This window comes from Pantherophis guttatus, chromosome 1 (assembly GCF_059756535.1).
Source record: "Pantherophis guttatus breed Tessera chromosome 1, ASM5975653v1, whole genome shotgun sequence".
Taxonomy (NCBI): Eukaryota; Metazoa; Chordata; class Lepidosauria; order Squamata; family Colubridae; genus Pantherophis; species Pantherophis guttatus.
Window position 1 is genome coordinate 574,085 of NC_142063.1, and position 11,876 is coordinate 585,960.

At 53.5% G+C, this 11,876-nt stretch overlaps 1 protein-coding gene across 3 annotated transcripts; it reads left to right on the top strand.

Annotated features, from left to right (window-relative positions):
- Positions 1-868: 868 nt before the first annotated feature.
- BABAM1 (BRISC and BRCA1 A complex member 1) lies at positions 869-10,462 on the top strand. 3 transcript variants are annotated; one of them, XM_060681636.2, is made up of 10 exons: positions 869-927; positions 1,429-1,516; positions 2,892-3,264; positions 5,145-5,203; positions 5,641-5,761; positions 7,221-7,299; positions 8,252-8,276; positions 8,674-8,803; positions 9,121-9,207; positions 9,905-10,462. In XM_060681636.2, exons 3-10 carry the CDS (start codon positions 2,980-2,982, stop codon positions 10,109-10,111), a joined length of 993 nt encoding a protein of 330 aa, XP_060537619.2. In that variant the 5' UTR covers positions 869-927; positions 1,429-1,516; positions 2,892-2,979; the 3' UTR covers positions 10,112-10,462. The 3 variants fall into 3 exon arrangements, with proteins under 3 accessions (XP_060537619.2, XP_060537618.2, XP_087749191.1); XM_060681635.2 differs by lacking the exon at positions 869-927 and adding an exon at positions 1,027-1,143; XM_087893065.1 differs by lacking the exons at positions 869-927; positions 1,429-1,516 and adding an exon at positions 1,112-1,143.
- Positions 10,463-11,876: the final 1,414 nt, after the last annotated feature.

Genomic DNA, 11,876 nt, shown 5'->3' on the forward strand with positions numbered 1-11,876 from the left:
CCCAGCTGGGCCTCTGCTTCATTGTGTTATCAGTTGCAGCTTCTATTGACTTTTAAAAAGACGCTTCCTCCTGGGGAGGAAAGCCATGGCAAATCTAGACAGCCTACTAAAAAGCAGAGACATCAACCTGCCAACAAAAGAGCGTCTAGTCAAGGCGATGGTCTTCCCAGTTGCAATGTGTGGCTGTGAAGGTTGGACCATAAGGAAGGCTGAGAAGGCCAAAGAATGGAGGCCTTTGAACTCTGGTGCTGGAGGAGACTTCTGCGAGTCTCTTGGGACTGCAAGGCCATCCAACCGGTCAGTCCTAGAGGAGATCAACCCTGACGGCTCTTTAGAAGGCCAGATCCTGAAGAGGAAACTCAAATCCTTTGGCCACCTAATGAGAAGGAAGGACTCCCTGGAGAAGAGCCCAATGCTGGGAACGATGGAGGGCAAAAGGAGAAGAAGGGACGGCAGAGAACGAGGTGGCTGGATGGAGTCACTGAAGCAGTCGGCGTGAGCTTCAATGGACTCCAGAGGATGGTGGAGGACAGGAAGGCCTGGAGCAACGTGGTCCATGGGATCATGGACATGACTTCACAATTAACAACAACAAAAGTGACTTTTAATGGTTGTGTTAATTGAACGCAACAACAAAAAAAGGGAATATTTAGGGGAAGGAAGGAAGGAGAAAGTGAAAAAGAAAGCAAAGAAAAAGAGGAAGAAAGAAAAAGGAAAGAAGGGAAAGAATTAGAAAGACAGAAAGAAAAAACCCCAAAGGTCTAGAGCTGGGGGTGTCCAAAGTTTCCAGAAAGCGAGGCCCTTTTTCAATGCAATGATCTTTATAACTCATGGGGGGGGGGAGGAATTCTGGGAGTTGAAGTCCAAATCAAAGTCAGAAGCGGGCTTTGCAGAGAAAGAAGCCGGGAAGCTCCGGGGCGCTGCAAGGTGGGCAGAGCGACCCTGCAGAGAAGCCCCCCGACCCCCAGCCCGAGCAGCCGCCGCCCCTCCCTGGCTCCCCCTCTTCGGGGGAGGAGACTCCCGCGCCTTCCAGCCGTCTCTCGCGCGGAAACTACAAGTCCCGGCAGCCCTTGCGAGGGCGGCTGCTTTGGGTGTTTTTCTCTCCCCCCCCCCTTCCTGTCTCTCCGGGTGTGGCAGGTCCAGGTGCGGGGCGGGGGGCTTGCAAAGGGGCGGCGGGGGCTCCCTCGGGCTTCGCCCGGCGCTCCCTGGCTTTGCAACCCGGCGCCCGCGTGCGCGGCGCTCGCAAGGCAGAGGGGGGGGCGGCGGGTGGGGTGGGGGGAAACGGGTGCTGGGCGGGGCGGGGGTGCCTGGGAGGGAGTCCAGGTCCTTGCAAGCAGTGGGGTGGGGGTGGGGGTGGGGGCCGCTGCTGGGAAGGGGGCCTCGATGGGAGGGGAAGGGGCTTCGCTGAACCCGGCTTCTCCTTTGCAGAAGGCTCTCCGGACCCGTCTGGCTGTGGGCATCTCTGGGCCAGGAGCCCCCAAAGGAGGAGAGGTTGCAGCCCCTCCCCGCCCAGAAGGTTGGCATCACTCCCTCGTCCGGAATCGCAGATTAAATGGGGGTTTGGGTCGATCGGGGACCCCTCAGCTGCTGGGGACCCCGGAGCCTTGCTCAGGGTCGCCCCTTCCTGATCCTGCCTCTCTTAAGGAGGAGGGCTAAGACACGGGGGGGGGGGCAAGAGGATGCCTAAAGTGGAGAAAGTGCTGCAAAAGACCCCCCCCCCCAAAAAGCCTCCATGACCTCGTCTGGGGGCCTAAGGGGCAGACTAGAGGAGGGGTCTCCAAACTCAGCCACTCTAAGGCTTGTGGGTTTCTTTCAACTCCCAGAATGCTGGCTGGGGAATTCTGGAAGTTGAAGTCCACAAGTCTGAAAGTGGCCGAGTTGGGAGACCCTGGAATAGAGAATTGGCAGACTGGCCATAGAAGATCTCAAGGGGTTCCTGTGTCTTGCGCACTTACCTGTGTGACTTCTGCCTGTTCAGGGTTGGAGGCTGTTGTGGTGGAGCTTCAGTTCCAGAATCCCCAACCAGCGTGGGAGGCCTCATCCAGAGGGGCCACAGACTGGGGAGAAAGGTTGCCTTAGATCAGTGATTTTTGAACCTTGGCAACTTGAAAAAGGGTGGGCTTCCACCCCCAGGATTTAAGAAGAACACTTGTTGTAAAGTCATTTCTTAGACTGAGATGGGCAGCATATAAATAAATTCATATTTAATGTTGGCAAGCTTGAAAACGGCTGCCCTAATTGGTTTTACTGTGAACTCTGCTTCTGTGCATCTCTGGGTTGTGTTTATCATTAATAATTTTAATTAAAATGAAAGAGGGAGCAAAACACGAAGATAATAGTATATATTCTCAAATAGAGAGGGGAAAAAATCACCTAAAAATGTTTAACAAAAAAGTGAAAGAAATATGAGCAAGAAAAAGAAATCATGTATAAATGTATAAATGTATTAGAACAGGGGTGTCAAACTCGGCTGCATTGAGGGCTGTGTTGGACCTCCGGGGGCGGAGAGGGGCATCACTCATGTCGGGGGCATCGGAGCCCGGGAGGGATGCGGGCGTCCTGCCCAAGCTCCGTTTTTACTGGCAGAGGCATTGCGGGCCGGTCCTTCGCTATTTCCAGGGTGACCCTGGGGGCCAGATTCAAGCACCCTGTGGGTGTGATCTGGCCCCTGGGCCTTGAGTTTGATACCCCTGTATTAGAAATACGGACATTTTGGAATAATATTTTGCACTGGGCAAGTATGTATATCTGCCGTCTGTCAGAAATGGTGTAGGGTCTCCTGCTTGGTGGGGGGTTGGACTAGATGACCTTCCCACTCTATTAATCTGTATAGAATTGTGTGTGTTTACCATCTCCGAGTCTGACCTGTTTGCTATATCTCTTCCCCAAAGGGAGGACAGCCAGACTCCCACCACTCCTATCTCTTTCCCCGGTGAGTGTCTGGCAATCCTGGACTCACCCCCGGACTGTGGGACTTGGATGGACACCTCGGAGACCAACAGCACGACGGAGGAGGAAGAGGAGAAAATGGCGGCCGAGCAGCGGCCCAGAACCCGGTCCAACCCGGAGGGGGCCGAGGACCGCACCCTCAGCATGCAGGCCAGCGTGGGGAGTCGAAGTGAAGGGGAGGGGGAGGCGGCCAGCACCACCACCAGCCCCCCCAGTGCTGCCATCCAGACCCCCAATGGCAAGACTTGGCTGGCCCCAACCCCTCCCTCCGAGTTCCAGGTCCGGACGCCGCGGGTGAACTGCCCAGAGAAAGTGGTGAGCGGAGACAACCCCATCCAGACCCCCCCACCCCCCCAGCTACTGCCCTCCCTTCCGTTTTTCCCTTTCTCTGCATCTGCCTCCCCTTAACCAGATCTCCGATTGGCAAGAGATTCATCCATTTGGAGGAGAGACTTTGCAAAATGTGCCTCCTGCTTTGGACCATTAAAGCAGCTGCCTCCTTAGGGTGTCTCAGCATGGCAGCGCACAGAGTTCCTGTCTGTGTGTAGGTGTGTGTGTGTGAGTGTTTGTGTGTGTGTGCTGGCACATGCACCACATTTGCTGGGACTGTCGACACACATTCAGGTCTTTGAAATGAAGAGGTCCCAAAGATGTTGCTGCTTTAATGAGTCCCAGGAAGGATGCTTTGCTCACGGAAAGATATTTTGTGAAGCTCTTTTGCAAATGCTTCTTATATGCGGGGTCCCCAGTGCTCTCTGAGCTGGGTTGTTTCCTTGCAGACCCTTCCTCACCAAGCTAGGAAATGAATGAATGAATGCTCCCTATATCCCTGACGGTTAGAACGCCCAGCCTAGTGGTCAGAGCAGTGTTTCCCAGCCTTGGCAGCCTGAAGGGGGGTGGGCTTCAGCCTCCCAGAATTCCCCAGCCACGCTTCTTATCAGTTGCTGGGCCTGAGAAACGCTGCTTGAAAAGACGGTTGATCGGACTGAGGGTTGGACTAGAAGACCTCCAAGGTCCCTTCCAGCTCCATCTGATTGATTGATTGATTGATTGCAGGAGAGCGTCAGATGGGCCAAGTGTAAGGTTGCACGGAGAGAAAGAAATAATTGCAGAGGCCACTCAAAGAGGGCCGGGAAGAACAACGGTTCAAAGACAGCAAGGAAAGGGTGGGGGTGGGGTGTCTTGAGTGCAATTAAGAAAATGGAGGGGGGAAAACAGGGTTCAACTGGGACCCCCAGCAGAGGGGGGGTGGAATTGGAAGAGAAGGGGGGGAGGTTGAAACAAGTAGGGCTGGAGCTGAAAATGAGGCTTGGGATGGGAACGACGGCTCTTTGGTTCTCTCTGTCCTTTGCATTGTATCACTTCCCTCCCTCTGCCCCCCCCCGAAAAATATGCAGATAGTCCTCGAATTATGACCCCAGGTTGGGCCAGAAGTTGCATTGCTGAGCAAGAGCGTTCTTAAGCGAGTTGTGGCCAATTTTACAAACTTCCTTGCCGCAATCTGTAAGCGAACGACCGCCGTTGTTCAGTGGATCGCATAGTCGTTAAGTGAATTTGGCTTTGTTTGTCAGAAGCCAGCTGGGAAGGTCACAGATGGTGATCCCATGATCCCCGGGATCCTGCAGTGGCTGTAAATATCATGCCAGTTGCCAAGCGCCTGAATTTTGATCCCTGGGGGATGCTGTGACAGTCAAAAGTTGTAAGTCGTTTGTAACGTTTGCCCTGGTGGCGCAGCAGACTAAAGCACTGTTATTAACATCAGCTGCCTGCAATTACTGCAGAGTTCGAATCTCGCCAAGGCTCAAGGTTGACTCAGCCTTCCATCCTTTCTAAGGTAGGTTAAATGAGGACCCAGTTTGTGGGGGCAATAAGCTGACTTTGTATAAAATATACAAAAGGATGAAGGCTATTGCTTAACGCATTGTAAGCCGCCCTGAGTCTCCAGAGAAGGGCGGCATATAAATTAAAGCAAGAAAGAAAAAAAAACTTCAAATAAGTTGAGGATTTTCTACAATGAGATGGAAAGACACGTATGAATCCACCTATTTTCTCTTGCACGCACACCATTTAACCCTCTCTTAATAAAGAAGAAGGAAAAGTGAGAAAAAAGAACGTTTAAAAGACCTGAATAGATCGATGGAGAGAGAGAGGCAGGAATCGCATCCATGTTTAATTTCCTTCCTTCTCTGTCCCAGATCATCTGCCTGGATCTCTCGGAGGAAATGTCCCACCCGAGGCTGGAGTCCTTCAACGGGTGAGCCGGGACCCCTCCCTTGGCCAGAGGGATCTTTTTTTGGGGGGGGGGGTGCTGGCTTCCTGGGGCCCAGCAGATCCTCCTTGGGCAAGACGCGGTGCCGTCTCTGGCTTCAAAGGGTGGCTGGCCGGGCACGGAGGACAAACCTGGCTGGCCTTTTGGTTCTTGCTGTGGCTGTCCCGCCTTCAGGCCGAAGGGGGTGTCCCAGCCTCTTCCTGGGGGTGCTGCAAAGGCCTGCAGTTAAGATTCTAGTCCTCTTGGCTGAGCAGAAAGAAATTCGGGGGTCTCCTCGTGAGGCGGGCCTTGTCTCCTCTGGAACCGGCCCCTTTCTTAGATCTCTGGAGGGGGAGGAAGGCCGGGGCATCTCTGCAGGGCTTCGATCCGCGTTTCCCTGGCGGTGCCTCATGGGCCTCCTCTTCCTCTCCTCCCCCTGGCAGGCTGAAGACCAACGCCCTCAACATCTCCCAGAAGATGATTGAGATGTTTGTCCGCACCAAGCACAAGATCGACAAGAGCCACGAGTTTGCCCTGGTGGTGGTGAACAATGACGTCACTTGGGTGGGTACGCTTGCGGGGGGGGGGGTGTTCCACACACACAGATGGCGGGGTGTCCTTCCCTGCCTTGTCTGCCCCGTTTGTGCCCAGATGGCCTGCTCAGAACGGATCTGCCCGGCCGTGTGCGCCCACTGGTGCCCCTGCCAAGGCTTCCCAGCGGTTTCACTGGCAGAGACTGTGACGGGGCTTCGGCCTTCATTCCTTGAACCCAGGTCAGGCGGGTTTTAACGTGGGGACTCTCCACCGCAGGGAAGCATTTGCTGGTGCTGCCAGCTCCCCTTCCCCGGCTGAGTTCATGCAGGTGGGTAACCCACTTTAGGCCGGCCGTGTTCCTCGGAAGAGGCCGGTTGGGGCAGAGACCGGATGCCGGACACTCCGCAAACGGCCTCTGCTCCTGCTTTCTGGCTTTCACATACTGGCAGTCTTCGAATTAAAACAGTCCATTTAGTGGGACACCAGGGGAGACAGGAGAGCATCTTCCAGTATTTGAGGGGCTGCCACAGAGAGGAGGAAGTTGTGGGAGCTTCATCACTTGAGACTTTCAAGAGAAGACTGGGCTGCCATCTGTCAGAAATGGTGTAGGGTCTCTTGCTTGGACGGAGGGTTGGACTAGATGACCTATAAGGTCCCTTCCAACTCTGTTACATCTGTTAGTTACCATTCAAAGTTACAGCAGCACTGAAAAAAGTTTAGGACCATTTTTCACAGTCATAAATGACCTTTGCAGCTTCCCAGTGATCATGTGACCAAAATCCAGATGCTGGGCAGCTGACTCATATTTATGACGGTCCCAGTGTCCCGGGGGTGCCCTGCGATCCCCCTTTTGCGACCTTCTGGCAAGCCAGGTCTGTGGGGAAGCCAGATTCGCTTAACAACCGGGTTACTCACTCATCAACTGCAATGATTCGTTTAACAACTGAGGCGAGAAAGGTCATAAAACGGGGCAGAACTCAACAGATGTCTCATTTAACAACAGAGATTTTGGGCTCCATTGTGGTCATAAGGCGAGGACTACCTGTGCAGGTATTCCTCGAATTAGGTCTGGTCACTTGGCGATTGTTCGAAGTTACGTCCTTGGGGCTCTCAGGACCCAGTGAGCCCTCCCCTCCCCCACCGTCACACAATCGCATTTTGGGCTCCTGGCTGCTGACCGACGTGTCACGGGTGTTTGCAGGGTCCTGCAGATATACGACGTTGTCTCCAGAAACTGGCATTTATTTCTGTTTTCCGGCAAGGAAATGACGAACAGTGGATTCTTTGAACTGCTTTCGCCTAACGACGGTGATTCACTTAACGGCCGCTATAAAAAAGCTCACAAAGTGGTCGCGTAGCGGGCAACGCGGCTTGTGAGCGTAATTCCAGGCTCGTTCACTGTCGTAAGCTGAGGGCTGCCTGCGATCCCTGTGGATCCCACAGGATCCGAGCTCACGCGGCCTCCTCCTCCTCCTCCTCCTCTCCGTAGCTCTCCGGCTTCACTTCCGAGCCCAGGGAGGTTTGCAGCTGCTTGTACGACCTGAAGACCATCCTCTGCAAGTCTTTCAGTATCCTTTCCGAAAGGGGGGCCCCGCTGGCAGGAGAAGCGGGGGGGGTGACCTCTGCTAGGGATCCCCCCCCCAATTAGGAAAATCTGATCCGATTTGGAGGAAGAGACGGGGAGAAAACCAGGCTGTGTTTTTAAGCTGACAGTTGCCGGTCTCTGGGTCCAATCCGTCTGGCCCGGGGTTCCTACTTCTCGTCTGGCACAGGGTCTTGGCAAGGGCAGAATGACTTGTGGGACCCTGGCAGAATTCGGATCTGGCCCCGCAGGAGAAGAAGAGGGCCTGGGAGGTTCCGCAGAGCCACTTTTGCGGTTGGAAAGGGAACCTGGATCCCTGAAGGGCAAATCAGAAGAGAGCTGGAGGGGACCTTGGAGGTCTTCTAGTCCAGCCCCCTGCAAGGCCACCCTCAAGGGTTGAGAAAGGAGGGCTCCAAACAGCCCCCTTGCTGGGATTCTACAGATAGCGCCTCGATTTTCACACTTACGACCGTTGCAGCATCCCTATGGTCATAGTTCAGACCCTTGCCAACCGACTCGTACTTACGACCGTTGCAGTGTCTCGGGAAGGGGGATCACGCAATCCTCTTTTTGCGACCTCCCGACAAGCAAGAGTTGTTACTAACTCAACAATGGGCAGGTAGGGTCATAAAAAGGGGGCCAAACTCTCCCTTAACAACTGCCTTGCTTAGCAATGGAAATTATGGTCGTAGGTCGAGGACTATCCATTGGGGGTGGTTCCAGCTGGGGATCCTGGCCTTGCGGAGGCGTTTGGAGAAGGTCTCTAAATCAGGGGTCTCCAACCTTGGCAACTTTAAGACTTGTGGACTTCAACTCCCAGAATTCCTCAGCCAGCTGGCTGAGGAATTCTGGGAGTTGAGGTCCACAAGTCTTAAAGTTGCCAAGGTTGGAGACCCCTGCTCTAAATCCAGGCATTGACCTCAACTTTTGCTGATCAGATCTGGAAGGCCTTTTCAATCTGATGTGAGTCTTTCACCTTCCTCCCCCTGGGCTTGGTTGTCCCTTCCGGGGTCCTTGGCAGGAGCCCTTGGTGGGGGGGGGCTCCAAATGGGGGGGGGGCAGAGTGTCCATGGCAGCCCTCCCCTTGAAGCTCCAGCCGTGCGTGGGAACCCAAATATCGGCCTTCCTACGAATCAAAGGCAGGAAAAGGAAACGCTTGGAGCTGCCACTCAGAATCCAGGAAGTTTGACGTTAGGCTGCAGCCCAGGCAGTCCTTGACATATGGCCCTTCCTGCCCTCTGGCCGAAAGCCTCCGGTCCTCGGGACTGTGCCGGCCGGGAGGGTTGGGGTTTGCAGCCGGTGGGGCGTTGGGTCCTCCTGGCTCTGCCGCCCGCCACGCTTTGTCTCGTTCTCTCGGCAGACAGCAGAAGACGGAGCTCCCGGTGATGGAGAACATCCAGACCATCCCTCCGCCCTACGTGGTGAGGACCATCTTAGTCTACAGCCGTCCTGCTTGCCAGCCGCCCGTGGTGGTGACCGACCAGATGAAGGTGCCCGTTTCCTTGGTCTCACAAGGCTGCCCCCGCCTGGAGGGAGGGAACACCCACCCACCCACCCAGAGTTTTCGGTGGTACCCCGAGTCTCGTGTAGAAGAGATCTCAGATCCCAGCAAGCCCAGGAGACCGCAGAGCGGGACTCTTGACTTCTGCAGCCATTGCTAGAAGGTGGGAGTCAGTTTCTGGCTCCCTTACAGAGAAACAAAAAAAATAGGAAACTCCCTTTTGATCCCACTGCTGGCTGTGAAAGGGGAGGAAGGAGGGCTGGGATTCTCTTCCCCTCCTGATCGCCTCTCCTCCCCCCCCCACAGAAAATGCTCCAGTGCCCTTATTTCTTCTTTGACGTGCTCTACATCCACAACGGTGTTGAGGACAAGGAGGAGGAAGTCACCTGGAAGGTAAATCCGTTCCTGGGTTCTCGTTTATTTTCTTTTCATTCTAACTTCTCACCCAAGGGATCTCCAACCGTGGCCCCTTTAAGACTGGTGGACTTCAACTCCCAGCATTCCTATAGAGAGAATTATATTGAAAGATGGCCCCCCTTTCTTTTGACCCAACCATCTGTGGACCTTTGCCCTTTCGGTTTTTATTCCTCCCTTCTTCTGCTTTCCTTCCTTCCTTCCTTCCTTCCTTTCATTCTCCTTCCTTCCTTTCCTTTCTCTTTCCTTCTTTCTTATTTATTTATTCACCTTCCTTCCTTTTCCTTCATCTCTTTCTTTCCTTCCTTTTTCTTTCATTTATTTATTCCCCTTCCTTTCATTTTCTTTCTCTTTCCTTCTTTATTTATTCACTTTCCTTCCTTCTTTTTTCTTCTTTTTCTTTCTTTCTCTTTCCTTATTCATTTTCCTTCCTTCCCTTCCTCTCCCTCCCTTCCTTTTCTCCTTCCTTCCTTTCTTCCTTCTCCGCAAGTCTTAAAAGTGGCCGAGGTTGGAGGTGCCACCGTAAATCAAGGAAGGAGAAGATCTTTTGAGCAATGTGATCCAAGCTTCCGGTTCTGGAGGTCAGCCAAGGGACCCTTTCCGAGTTGTGGACCGGGAGCAAACCCTGCCCGGTCCCCCGTCTCCTCACGTGCGTGTGCCCCCCTTCCCCTCCCAGGAGACCTTCGCCGCCTTCAGCAACCTGGACGCCAAGGGCACCAACTACAAGTACGAGGTCTCCCTGAGCGGCCCGGCCGTGGAGCTGCACAACTGCATGGCCAAACTGCTGGCCCACCCCCTCCAGCGGCCCTTCCAGACCCACGCCTCCTACAGCATGCTGGAGGACGAGGAGGAGGCGGCGCCCGAGATGGAGGCCGTGGTGTGACCCTCCCGATCGGACCGGAGGGGGTGGGCTGGGAGGAAGCAGGGAGACCAGCCTAGCCCTTAGCCCGTGAGGGGGCTGCGAGGAAGACCCCTGTGAGACCCTCTCTCTCCTTTGTAACCTCCCTGGCTGGGGAATTTGCACGGGTGGTTGGGACACCCCCCTCCCCAAAAGGAAGAAAGAAGGCCTCCATTTGGGACGCTGGAGGGAGCGGCTTCCCGGGGAATGAAAAGCCTGGGGGGTTCGGTGTCAGTTGATTAAAAAATGTGACCTACCTTCCTTGCGAGTCAGATCTCTTTCCGTTGAAGGAATCCGGTGTTGCTCAGCTGGATTCCAGTAAAGTTTGGAAAACTCTTCTGGCTTTTGGTCTTTTGCTTTTCCAGATGCGTGTCTGGCTTCTCCCGGGGACTCCAACTAACTTACGAACATTTGTTTGACTGCTCTAAGTTACGATGGTGCTGGAAAGTCTCTGGTCCTCACACTTATGGCCATTGCACCCCCCACGGTCCCATGACTGCAGTTTGCATGCACAGATTTTGCTTTTAAAAGTAAAAAAAAAAAGGCTCTGACGATCACAGCTGTGCCTCGCGATCATGGGAGCCTTTTTTCTACCTTTTAAAAGCCTTTTTTTTTTTACAAGCTATTTGGCTTTTAAAAGTTAAAAAAAAAAGATGGCGCACCGCAGCTGATCACTCCCCCCCCCCCGTGCGCTGTTCTACTTACCCCATACCTCCTTTTGGTGTGTACTGTGTGCGTGCACTTCGCATTTGTGTGGTGCAAACTGTGCGTGCGTGCAGGGCGCATTTGGCGGGCAGTATGCATGTGCAGCCAGCAAACTGGTAGTAAACTGGTTCAGATTTCACCACTGGTCACCACCCCCTATTTTACACTACATAAACATGACAAGATAAATACATACATACATACATACAAAATTATGTATATAGCAACATGTATTATATGACACAGAGAAACAACTTTACAAGAAACAACACAGTGTTATACATATAAACCGAATGGGCAACTCACAGCTGATATGTTTATTTCTTTGTAATTTCTAAGGCCACCCAACTCCCAGTGGCTTAAGGCAGCTCCCCCAGATGTTGCCCACACAAGGCATAAATTCTCCAGACTCTGCAAATGGAACGTGGCTTGCTAGTGAGGGTTGCCTGAGCCCAGCCCAGTCTTGTGCAAACGGCAGTCTGCATGCCCTCAAGATTCCCCTTGGCTTCCCTTGCCAGCTGGTGCTGTCGGACGGGTTCCCTCAATCGGGGGACACATTCTGAGGGTGGGAAGGTGCATTTCAAGGCAGCAGAGTCGGCCCGTGCAAGGATGACCCTGTGCCTACAGGAGAGGGAGAAGCCGTCCGGCTGCCCGGTTCTGCTTGGCTCCTGAAAAAGGATGGAAATTACATCCTGATCTCTCGGGCTGTGTGACTGCCCAGTACAGTTAGTCCTCGTCTTATAACAGTTCACTTAGTGACCATTTGAAATTACAGCGGCATTGGGGGAAAAAACTTATGACTGTTTTTCACACGTATGACCATTGCAGCATCCGTGTGGTCACATGATCGAAATTCAGACACTTGGTTTAACTGTTCATACTTAACAATGGTTGCAACGTCCTAGGAGGCCACTTGAGCCTCTTTTGCGACCATCTGACAAGCAGAGTCAATGGGGAAGCCAGATTCCCTTAAGAGCCACATGACTCACTTAACAACTGCAGTTTCACTTAACAACTGTGGCAAGGAAGGTTGTAAAATGTCTTG